General features: G+C 49.3%; 1 protein-coding gene across 5 annotated transcripts; it reads left to right on the top strand.

Moving 5' to 3' along the window:
• Window positions 1-47: 47 nt before the first annotated feature.
• NFKBIL1 (NFKB inhibitor like 1) lies at window positions 48-10,026 on the top strand. Of its 5 annotated transcripts, none has more exons than XM_021697262.2 (4): window positions 48-152; window positions 1,277-1,553; window positions 8,741-8,962; window positions 9,139-10,026. In XM_021697262.2, exons 2-4 carry the CDS (start codon window positions 1,289-1,291, stop codon window positions 9,729-9,731), a joined length of 1,080 nt encoding a protein of 359 aa, XP_021552937.1. In that variant the 5' UTR covers window positions 48-152; window positions 1,277-1,288; the 3' UTR covers window positions 9,732-10,026. The 5 variants fall into 5 exon arrangements, with proteins under 5 accessions (XP_021552937.1, XP_021552934.1, XP_044773631.1 ...); XM_021697259.2 differs by lacking the exon at window positions 48-152 and adding an exon at window positions 723-900; XM_044917696.1 differs by lacking the exon at window positions 48-152 and adding an exon at window positions 761-900 and having other exon boundaries at window positions 8,741-8,918; window positions 9,143-10,026.
• Window positions 10,027-12,255: the final 2,229 nt, after the last annotated feature.

The raw sequence follows: 12,255 nt of genomic DNA, 5'->3' as shown, positions 1-12,255 counted from the left end.
GAACCACATGGGGGAAGCAGAGACCAGACCCAAAGCTGCCGGCTACCGTCACAGCAGGTGCAGGGTTTTCCCGGTCGGAACGTCCAGGAGTGGGGGCAGGGGCAAAGAGGAGTGAGAAGGAGGCATAGAGGGGGTGAAAATGGGGTGAAAAGGTAAGGAAGTCAGCATGTGTCGTGTATTGGGAGAAGAGGATGCTGGGTTTCCCTAAATTCTTCCTACTTCTCTTCCCTTTTTTTTTTCTCTCTCTCCCGTTTCCATCTCCCTCTTTTTATCTTTCCCAAATCTAAATTTCTGCATCCATTTCATTTGCCTTCTCCTATAGTTGTTTCTTTATGTCTTTCACACATGTCTTTTTTGATCTGGCCCTGTTCTTGACCTCGTTGTGGTTTTAGTTTTGGTTTTCCATTTTCATCATGATTTTTAGTCCTCTTTATCTCCCCTGTTTTCTCTCTCTTCTCATCTTCTATCTCTGAACCATCTCCTCTCTCTTCCCGTTTGGGGGAGGGGAGGATAAATCTCTTAAATCGCCGTTTTTACCCTCCCATGCTCGGCTACTTTTCCTCGTTTACCGTCCAGTCTTCCGCTTTCAGGCAGACCCTTTATCCTAAGTTCCCAAGTTCCCCACCGAGGCCAGACTGAGGAAACACACACACCCCGTCCCCTCGGAGAGAGACGACATCCGGTAACGCGCTCATTTCCGCCCTTTACCTGCGTCTCGGCTTGCGCCATTTCCGCCAGCCTAGAGTGTCTCCGCCCTTCCCGCCTCCTTTCCTCGAGCGTCTTAAACACAGGCCTTGGGCCTACAGCTCTGGGGGTACTTAGGGGGGGCGGGGGGCAGGTCTGATGAGTAACCCCTCCCCCCAGGTCCCAGAGGGAGAAGCCTCCACGTCTGTCTGCCGGGTACATCATATTACGTTTCTAGATCATTATTTGAAATTATCTGTGACTTAAATTCAGATATCTGTTGATAAAAATTTTCCCCATCATTCTTTGTTTTTTTCAAAGTCTCTTATTAACAATTATCTGGGCTAATGAGCCTCAAAGCAATAATTTATACTTTTATCAAATTTTACATTAAGAAATCTGTGACCCAAGCCCTCTTCAAAAATTTTTTCAAACCTACCTAAGGGATGAGAGTTAGGAGAGGCCTCATCTCTTGCTGAAGATGTAAGAAGGGGGACCGAAGGGAGGAACAAGAGGGAATGTCAGGGACGGTGGGGGAGGGACCAGGCAAGGCTGGGGTCCTGATGGCTGCCTTTTTTTCCTTCTTTCTCAGCCCAAGACTTCCATGGCCTCCACTTCCCGCCGCCAACGCCGAGAGCGTCGCTTCCGTCGTTACTTGTCTGCAGGACGGCTGGTCCGGGCCCAGGCCCTCCTCCAGCGACACCCAGGCCTTGATGTAGACGCTGGGCAACCCCCACCACTGCACCGGGCCTGTGCCCGCCACGATGCCCCCGCCCTGTGCCTGCTGCTTCGGCTTGGGGCTGACCCTGCCCACCAGGACCGCCACGGGGACACGGCACTGCACGCTGCTGCCCGCCAGGGCCCTGATGGTGAGTTTGCCTGGTGGGGAACAAGGTCATGAGCCACTGACTGACCGGGAATGAGATGAAGGCCAACAATTGAAAGATAAGCTAGTTATGCCTGGGAAGGTAATTAGTTGACCATGTTGGCATGTGGCAATCATTTGTGACTTTACTGAGTTACCATTGTCTGAAGAACCCAACATTCTCAAAACAGCAACTTCAGATTTCACATCTTTCTAGATTAGTAGCTATTTTGTCTCTTGACTGGTTGTTTGCCTGCCGTGCAAAAAGTAAGATAGAGGGTAGGTTCTGCAATTCCATTGCCTGGGTTCAAATCCCAGCACCACACTTAACAGCTGTGTATTCTAGGGCAACTTACTAAACTTCCCTGAGGCTTAGTTTGCCCTCATGCAAAATTAAATAACAACAACCTTTTGCTGTGTCCCCGCACTTCTCACAAATCAGCATTTAATCCTCACAACAATAAGTACTAATATTATCCCCTATTTCTCAGATGAGGAAACAGCACAGAGAAGTTAAGTAACTTGTCAAAGTCACCCAGCTACAAAGTGGTAGAGCAGGGATTAGAACCCAGGCAGTCTAGCTAGACCATCTGTAATCTTTTTTTTTTTTTTTAAGATGTTATTTATTTATTCGACAGAGAGAGAGACAGCGAGAGAGGGAACACAAGCAGGGGGAGTGGGAGAGGGAGAAGCAGGCTCCCCGCGGAGCAGGAAGCCCGATGCGGGGCTCGATCCCAGGACCCTGGGATCATGACCTGAGCCGAAGGCAGATGCTTAACGACTGTGCCACCCAGGCGCCTCTAGACCATCTGTACTCTTAACGACTGTGTTATCCTATGTGGTATGTTACAGAATTATACAATGATGCACCCATGTTCAAAGCACCCATGCTGTCACGTATATTTTGAGAATCAACTGACACAATATGTAATTAGAGCACCTGGCATGTGATTAGCACACAGTAGATGTTGGCCAGTAGTGTTTCTGTTATCAACAGATCCATACTTCCTTACCCTCAGCTCTGCAACTCAAAAATACTAAGAGTCAAACATTTTTCACCAGACTTGTTTGGTGAGAAAACCTAACCTGAACTAAAGCAAGACTATCTGTGAGTTGTTTTTATCCTACTGATGTCAATGTTCGTACATTTCTCTGCAGAAACATTCATGTGTTTGGTCACTGGAGCTGCCAGCTGGCCCTCCCCAGGCCACTTAATATACCGTGTATGTACTTTCAGATCAGCCCTACCAAATCCCAAAAACATCTGAGTTCTGAAAAACCTTTGACACTGAAGGTTTCAGATGGGGACCTATGGACAGTGGAAGCAGCTCTGTAGAGATAATAGCCCTCAGGAAAATAAAACCCTCTAGCGATTCTCCCCTGCTAGAGATTTTCCTTCTAGAGTAAGAACATTAGAGGAAAATCCCTTGGTTGGGTTGAACAACCTTAGCTCAGTTTGACTGCTGCTATCACCATCTTCCAGCTCCCCAACAGAAACCCCTCTCATCCCAAAAACTTCCCCCATATAGGAGAAAAAAATCCCCTTTTCTTTAATTTCTCTTAATATAGTGAGATAGGCTGGCATATTCAGATTTAAAAAAAAAATTTAAAAAGAGGAGGTTTGCAAAATGTAGGCATCCAGTTTGACAGCTGACATTACACATGGCAAGAGAACAGAGAACCCTGTGGCAGATCTCAGACCTCCTCCAAGTTCAAATTCTACCACCTACAGGCTGTGTACCAGGGACATGCAACTTAACTTCCATGAGCCTAATTTGCCTCTCTTTTTTTAATTACTATTTTTTATTTTTTAACTCGCCTCTCTAAAATGGAAGTTGTGACAAGTAAATGAGGCAAGCACTTGGTATAGGTTTGGCACCCACCAGATGAAAAGTATTGTTATTTTTATTCTTATATTACCCAATTACGGCTTTTTGAGTAATAAAAATCTCTCGCATAGGACCTTCTTTTATTATATTGACATCTAAGAAGCACATGAGATCGATACTGTTATCCTATTACAGATGAGGAAATTAGGGTCCAGAAGGTTCAGGAACTTCCTGAAATCTAGCCAACAGGTTGTTGTCTTCCTAAGAGGGACCTGCCCTCGGGTCCCTCCCAAGCCCTGGTATACATCCTCTCAGGCCTTACTTCCTCCTGTTCCCCTGACAGCCCTGCCACCAGGTGGCCGTCTGGCTCTTCTGTAGAATGGCCCATCTCATTCAGCTTCTAGCTGCTTTAGAGACCATTAGGTCTTGAAATGCAAATATGTTCTTTGAACAGATGAAGTGACCCAGGATCCCCTAAGGAAGGGGAGGTGTTCCCCTATTCCCAAGTTAGGTGCGAGGGGTGAGGCAGTTCATGCTGGATTGACTGGGCTATGTGGTCACAACCAATGAGATGCCAGTGAATGGCTTTTGGTAACTTCCTTTTGGGACCCATCCCCTCATGGGGAAGTGGTCTTAGCTGTCAAAGGTGTGTCATGAATATACCTTAGTCAGACGATAACCATTCTCTACACACTACAAGAATTAGTGAACACCAAGAAACAGCAGGTCATTTTCTCACAGTTTTTGCAAAAAGAAGAAAGTCCAAAGCCAGCCCGGTATTTTTTTTGTTTTCTTATGTAACATTCACTGCACTTCTGCTTATTGCCAGCACAGTGTCAGACATCTGCCATCCACCGCTCACTTACACTGCAGAGCAGGAGTAAGCTGTGGCCCTGTTTGGCACATAGCTGCGCTGTCTGATTTACGTTCCATTTGCCTTTCCAGCCTTTCCTACCGTGGCACAACCACAGACCTGCAGCTCCAGCTACGTAGCTCTGTCTTCAGTGACCCCAAACATGTTTTTCACAAGACTGCCTCTACCTGTTGCCTTCCCATCCACCTGATTTTCACTTTGCTAAGTTATCCTCCCTTCCCAGCCCAACATAAGCCCACCTCCTCCTTGAAGCCCTCTCTGACCCCCCTCCCACTTTACCTTTTCTTCCTCTGTGCCTCAGTTAATCATCACTCAATATAAGTTTCCAATATTGGTGTTTTTAAAAAATGTGTTGTGCCAGTTAGTGTGAACATCCCTTTAAGGTAGAAATCACGTCTCATTATGGAGAAGGGAAGAACAGTGCTTCTGTCACTAAGAAAAGTACATGTTTACTTCAAGTTTTGTTTTTTTTTTTTAAGATTTTATTTATTTATTTGACAGAGAGAGACACAGCGAGAGAGGGAACACAAGCAGGGGGAGGGGGAGAGGGAGAAGCAGGCTTCCCGCGGAGCAGGGAGCCCGATGCGGGGCTCGATCCCAGGACCCTGGGATCATGACCTGAGCCGAAGGCAGACGCTTAACGACTGAGCCACCCAGGCACCCCCAAGTTTTTTTTTTAATACAGATTTTTCCTAATATTATAAAAGCACAACATACTAATTAAAGAACACTGGGAAGTTGATCTGCACTGCTAAATTGATGATGAAGGTGGCATTTCAAATCACTGGAGGGCAGTGAGCTATTTTAATAAACAACATTGAAGCATTTGGTTCATCTGGGGAAGAGTCCTACCTCACACCTGACTCAAAAATAAATTACAGGGGCGCCTGGGTGGCTCAGTCGTTAAGCGTCTGCCTTCCGCTCAAGTCATGATCCAGGGTCCTGGGATCAAGCCCTGCATCAGGCTCCCCACTCCATGGGAAGCCTGCTTCTCCCTTTCCCACTCCCCATGCTTGTGTTCCCTCTCTCGCTGTGTCTCTTTCTGTCAAATAAATAAATTAAATCTTAAAAAAAAAAAAGTAAATTACAGCTGCTTAAAACCTAAATATGACAGGAAGGGTGCGTACCAAATTCATGGGAGGAGTTTTCTCTGAGGAGGGGAATAAAATTTGGAAGGCAACATCAGAAAAAGCTTTAGCTTTATCTGTGATAGTTTATTTCTTTAAGACAAAATAATGTTGCAGAAATTACAGAATAGTAACATACCTTGTGGGAGGAATAGGGGTATTTATTGTACTATACTTTTTACATTTTTTTTTTTAAGATTTTATTTATTTATTTGACAGATAGAGACACAGCGAGAGAGGGAACACAAGCAGGGGGAGCGGGAGAGGGAGAAGCAGGCTTCCCGCTGAGCAGGGAGCCCGATGTGGGGCTCGATCCCAGGACCCTGGGATCATGACCCGAGCCGAAGGCAGACGCCTAACGACTGAGCCACCCAGGCACCCCTATACTTTTTACATCTTTTTTAAGATTTTATTTATTTATCTGAGAGAGAGAGAGCACAAGCAGGGGAAGCGGCAGGCAGAGAGAGAAGCAGGCTTCCCACTGAGCAGGGAGCCCGATGCGGGGCTCAATCCCCGGACCCTGGGATCATGACCTGAGCCGAAGGCAGACGCTTAACCTACTGAGCTACCCAGGCACCCCTACATTTTTTTAGATAAACTAAAAAAATAGTAGAAAAAAACACAAGAGGATATTTTTATAATCTTAGAGTGGAGAAAGCCTTTCTAAGGATGAAATAAAGCCAAAAGCTATAAAAGAAAATATTGATGTGGATTTAACTACATAAAAACTTTTCAAAGATGGGAGAAAATATTTACAAATACTTGACACAAGAGGTTGATATCTATAATATATAAAGAGTTATCATGTCTACATATATAATTTCTAGGAGAACAGTAGACAGAGAATATGAACAGGTCATTCACAAAAGAAATAAAGAGCCAGGGGCACCTGGCTGGCTCAGTCAGCAGAGCTTGTGACTCTTGATCTCAGGGTCGTGAGTAGATTACTTAAAAAAAGAAAAAGAAAAAAAAAGCCAAAAAACATATAAAACAAAGAAAATTTCATTAATAAAATCATTTTTTCCTCATTAGATGAGCAAAATTAAAAGGGTTGGTTGGTGATAATCTTGGTAAAGGACAACACAGGCGCTCTTTAGTCTCTGTAGGAGTTTATGTTGGCACAAATTTGAGAGCGGTTTGGTAAAACCGCACATGTTGTTTGACTCAGAAATTCCACTTCTGAGAGTCTACCCCACACAAATACTGTAAGGAGTCTACAAAGACATATGTAGGAGGCCGAACATTTTTGGAAACAAAGTCTGCTGACTGGGCGTGGGGAGATGTTTGTTTCATACACATGGTGGAACACTACACAGTCATAAAAAAGAATGAGGTGGACTGTGTACGGTCCTGTGGGAAAGTACAAATGAGACGTTAGGTGAAAAAAGCAAGTTGCCAAACAAAACATAGAGCGTGACTACGTATCTCGGAAGAAAGTCATCCTGTGTATGCATTTATACACCCAGACAGGACTGGAAGGTACCACAGCAAACTTAACAGTGATTAAATGTATTCTTCACTCTTTAAAAAGAAAAAAAATGTTTCACATTAGTTATATCCCTTTCACATTAAAATATTAACCAGGGGCGCCTGGGTGGCTCAGTCGTTAAGCATCTGCCTTCGGCTCAGGTTGTGATTCCAGGGTCCTGGGATCGAGCCCCGCATCGGGCTCCCTGCTCCGCGAGAAGCCTGGTTCTCCCTCTCCCACTCCCCCTGCTTGTATTCCCTCTCTCTGTCTCTCTCTCTGTCAAATAAATAAATAAAATCTTAAAAAATATATATATTAACTAAATAAGATTGGAGGACAGCCACCCATAGTCCTACCACCCAGAGACTAGGATTTTTACATATTTTCTTCTAGTCTGTTTTTTTCCAACTAGGATTTGGCTTCTTTTACACGGTTGTGATTGGATCCTATGTATAGTTTCATAGCCAGCTTTTTCCACACACAAACATCATTTTTAGTGGCTATTGAATCTTCTGTACCATATTTTACTTTCCATGTTTAAAGCCCATGAGTTTAAAAACCTCCTGTGCAAGCCTGAACACCCCACCTACCCTTGTACCTGCTGTGAACCATGGTGGGGAATAAGCAGTTGAAAGAGAGGACTGGGTATTTGCTGGGTGGGACAGGTGGGGAGGGTTGGTGACAGGTCACGTCAGTGGTAAAGAGAAATGTCCTCTCCTCCTCTCATCCTGATGTGGTTTGAGCTGGGCAGCACTCAAGTGTACCAAGAGATGATGGGTGGGGGGCGATGGGCCTTGGCCAGCCAAGGTGGGCCCATTGTGTCTTCCTACCTTCCTGGCAGTGACAGGACAACCCTTCCGTGTCCCATCCTTTTGCCAGGTGGCCAGTACTTGGCAGCACCACAAAATAAAGATTTAACGACTGGCGGCCCATTTCCTCCTGCCCTAGGAAGAGAAAGTAGGTGCACAGGAAGGGAGGGTGCCTCACTCACCTTCCTCTGTCCCGGGAGTGGAAGAGGTGCTTGGTGGCCGTAGTGGGTGGGCTTGGCCAGGAGTAGAGTGCTGTGTTGGCAGTAAAGTGGTCAGCATGGCCTTCAGCTGATGCTAGAGTGGATGCAGTGAGGTCAGGGCTCAGGAGGAGCAGGGGTTCGGGAACATCAGTCCCTCTTCTGTTTACCCCCAGCCTCCTGTTAGCCAGTCCCTGGGTGGGACCCTCTATCTCAGCCCCTTTCTCCTGCCCTAGGTCAGTAGTCAGTTTGGAAAGAGCTTGCTTCGCTGCTGGGAACATTTCCATGGCTTAAAACTCATTGCTGGTCTGGACCCTGTACCTCCCCAACCCCTCCCAGTATGCCCTGTATGAGGTTGGCTGAGAGAAAGTCCCCTCCCTGAAAATATTTTACTCAGTTTATTGAAAAGCAATGTGAAAAGGTTTCTGTTACTTATTTGCATATTTATAATGGTGCAGAGTAAAATGTTCAGATATTTTACCAGTCTGAAGTATAGCTTTGGGTCAGAAACACAGTAAGAGTTATAAAGCGACAATATTTTCAAACCAAAAATGAAATTCATGGTTGGAGGTTTTTGACATTGCCCAGTGTGGCTGGAGGCAGGCTGGGAAATGTCATTTAACATAGTAGAACTCCTAGGATACTAAAATAGTTTGTGGGGACACAGATCAGAATATTTTAAACTACCACGCCTCTCACGCATGTGGTAAACTATCAGTAAATATTTGTCAGTGACCGTGATTTCCTAATACCCAGGAGGCTTCCGTGTGGGCAACCCTTTCCGTTGCTCTAAGACCAAGAGAGTGAGTGACCAGCAGGATTCAGGATGGCGGCTGTGCCAAGGAGTGGGGGTCCCAGCTAATTTCTGCTCCCTGCTCTCCCAACAGCCTACACGGACTTCTTCCTGCCACTGCTGAGTCGCTGCCCTTCCGCTATGGGGATAAAGAATAAGGATGGGGAGACCCCTGGGCAGATTCTGGGCTGGGGACCCCCCTGGGATTCTGCTGAAGAGGAGGAAGAGGACGAGGCCTCTAAGGAGCGGGAATGGAGGCAGAAGCTGCAGGGAGAGCTGGAGGATGAGTGGCAGGAGGTCATCGGGAGGTTTGAAGGTGAGGAATCCATTCCCATGCATAGCTGCCCTTCTTCCCCTTGACCACTTTTCCTGTACCCGCCGCATGAAACCTCCCGCCGGCCTCCTGTACCCCCGTCCTCTATACCGCCCTCCCCTCTTGCCTGTCCCCTCCTCCCAGCATTTCCCCGGCCACCCCCATCCTGCCCTCCCAAGCAGATGACGCTTCCCATGAGGCCCAGGAGCCCGAGTCCTTCTCAGCCTGGTCAGACCGCCTGGCCCGGGAGGGCGCCCAGAGGCGGCGGCGGCAGCAGCGCGGGGCAGAGGGAGCCTGCCGACCTGCACGGGCTGCGGGCCCCAGTCACAGCTGGCCGCAGCAGGAGGAGGAGCAGCGGCGCTTCCGAGAGCGGGCCCGGGCCAAGGAGGAGGAGCTGCGAGAGGGCCGGGCCAGGCGGGCACAGGAGGCTCGTGGGGACCGAGGGCCAGAGCCAGCCAGGGCTGGGCCCAGGGCAGAGCCCCCAAGAGGAGCAGGGAGGGGCAGCCTCTGGCGCTTTGGTGATGTGCCCTGGCCCTGCCCTGGGGGGGGGGACCCGGAGGCCATGGCCGCAGCCCTGGTGGCCAGGGGCCCCCCGTTGGAGGAACAGGGAGCCCTGAGGAGGTACTTGAGGGTCCAGCAGGTCCGCTGGCACCCTGACCGCTTCCTGCAGCGATTCCGAAGCCAGATTGAGACCTGGGAGCTGGGCCGCGTGATGGGGGCCGTCACGGCCCTTTCTCAAGCCCTGAATCGCCACGCGGAGGCCCTCAAGTGACCCCAGGGAAAGAGTGAGAAACTGCAGGGAACGCAGCCTTAGAGGCAGGGCAGTAGTAAGGGGAAGGTCAGGGATGGGGATGACAAGGAAGAGGCTCATGCTGCACGGCGAAGGATATGGAATGGGAGCGAGACTTGTAATGAGTGGGAGTGGGGAGGATATGGGCCACCACCACTGCTCCTTGACTCCTCTAGTTCCTAATAAGACCTGGTTCCACATCTCACTCCCGGTGTCTCCTCTGCCTTTTTCCATTGCTGTGGTTTTCATCATACATGACCTCTCCTTTCTCACCCCGCCCGCCAAAATCCGCAGCTCCTACACACCTGCAGCACGCACGCACACACCAAGTTGGGCTCTCAGCTGGAGCCAAGAAGGCCCTGCTTGCCCACCCGCAAAGGCAGCCAGCCCTAAGAAGACCCAGTTTGCCCACCAGTCTCCACTCCCTGCGCTGGGCTCCTCCACTGTGCTGTCAGTGACTGGAGAAATAGACGTGAACGAACAGAGACGAAAAAGGGAACAAAACCAGTTTCCCTCCTCTCCCCAGTTCCCCAGCTAGAACCACATCCTCCTCCCCACTTAACACTCCCTCCCCCAACACAGGGCTTTCCCTTTGCTGAGTCACTGAATGATCTGAGTTGGGGGCAGCTGGAGCTGGGGGCCATGAGGAGGTTGTGGGAGGATGGGATAGAAGCAGAATGGACAAAGGAAGAGCCCTGTGGGGGAGTGGAATTTCGGTTGCTAAAATTAGGAGCAGGGGGAAGGAGGTGGAAAGAGCCAAATTATGTAACCTGGGTTGTCTGTTCTTGGGCAACCAGGGATCCACACCCAAGGCTATCTCCCCCGCTAGCTCCTCAGTCCTATGTCTTCGCCTCCAGGGCCCCAGTCCTTGCCAGCTTCTGCCCCCATCCCACACCTGGGCTTCCTCTCTCAGCAGCCTAGCCTTCCAGAGAGGCATCTTTTCCTGAAGTTGAGAAAAAGGTACTGAGGGGCGGAGGGAGAGGGTCTGGCGCCATCCCTTTCACTGTTCCATACTCAGATCCACTCGAGCTCCCCAGAACCGGGAGAGGAAGTTGTAGACGGTACCAAACCCCGCTGTCATCCCCCAGGACACAACAGGGAACTCCGCAAAGAGCAAAGAGTTACAGGCGTGTGCTGGCGTGTGCGGTCTGCATGCGTCTACATCAGAGAATATTAAGAATCAGAAACAAATTTTTTAGGGTTGGAGCCCTGGTCTACTCAGGAGAATCCTGAGGGCAGTAGAGGAGAGGGAGGGAAGCCCGCGGGAGCAGGGGAACACAGGCGGGCACGAGACCCTGGGAGAAGACAGCCAAAGAGACCCGAGGCCTCCCAGGGAGCAGGCAGCTGTCAGGGTCCAGAGGAGGAAGGGCTGATGAGAAAGATCTGTGAGAGGAAGCTGCTGTGATTCAGAGAAGAGCCTGCGAGCTGTGAGCAGCCCAGGCGTCCGGTTCCTCTCACAGGCCGGAGATTTCGGAAGTGGCATGCAAAGAGCCCAGCTGTGGAGTTGGGGGGAGCTGGGGTTAGGATCCCTAAGCTGGGGGTTGAGAGGTAAGCAATAGAAACCTTTGGCGTCCAGATTTGCTCCTCCATCCAGCAGAGTTTTCTTTGGTTTTGAAGCACATCATTTCCCCTCTGCAAGAGTTACATAAAACCAAAGCAAAATAAGCCCTGATCCCTGGCCCCCAAACCTCCCTCTTTTCAACGTCCCTCCCTGGTGTCTGTCCCCCAGGCCTGTTGGGGGTTCCCCTGAGTGAGGGCTGTTCACTTTCTCTGACCACAGGGTTTCCGCTTCTGTGTCTCTTGTTTCCTAGGCTGATAAAAATACTGAGCCCTAGAGGCCCTGGCTTCCTCTGACCCCCTGGGGCCAGGCAGCAGGCATCCTGTCCACCGTGGTGGGGGCAGGGAGGGGGGCCCAGGGATCCCCAAGGGATGACTCAGTGCCTACCATGAAACACTGGGGAGGTGTGAATGTGTGTATCTGCTCTCGAGAGCTGGAACGAGGAATCAATTCTCGGGGAAGGATGATGCATTGGGGTTCAGTTAGGAAAACAGGATTAGGGAATGAGACTAGTGAGATCAAAGAGGGTCAGTTGGGGGATTGAGCTTGGGGCCGGTTTGAGTTAAGTTGGGAAAAGGATCTGGGGGGGACTCTATTCAGTGTAGTTCAACTGAGCAACAAGTAGCCTAAAGATAAATCCAAACTGCTGCAAGTACAGGGGAGGTAAGGCCCACAGCTAATTAATTGTCATTCAGGGCATGATGCTGAGTAAATATTAGAGCGTAAGACACAGTGGGTACGGAAGGGGGAGGGGGCGCTGAGCCGGGAGAGGGCATTTGACTGGTGCTGAGTGGGCAGAATTTCTATGGGTGGAGGTGGCGGGAAAGGCTCCATAGACAAATGAACTGGCTTCAGCAGAGACCAGGAGTCAGAAAACAGTATATTGAGGAAAAGACGAGTGTCCTGAGGAAGATGAAGCACAGGTGTGAGTGAGCAGGTGTTGAAGAG

This window comes from Neomonachus schauinslandi, chromosome 8 (genome assembly GCF_002201575.2).
Source record: "Neomonachus schauinslandi chromosome 8, ASM220157v2, whole genome shotgun sequence".
Taxonomy (NCBI): domain Eukaryota; kingdom Metazoa; phylum Chordata; class Mammalia; order Carnivora; family Phocidae; genus Neomonachus; species Neomonachus schauinslandi.
Note: the sequence above shows the minus strand (reverse complement) of the source record. Positions and strands in the feature narration are given on the sequence as shown.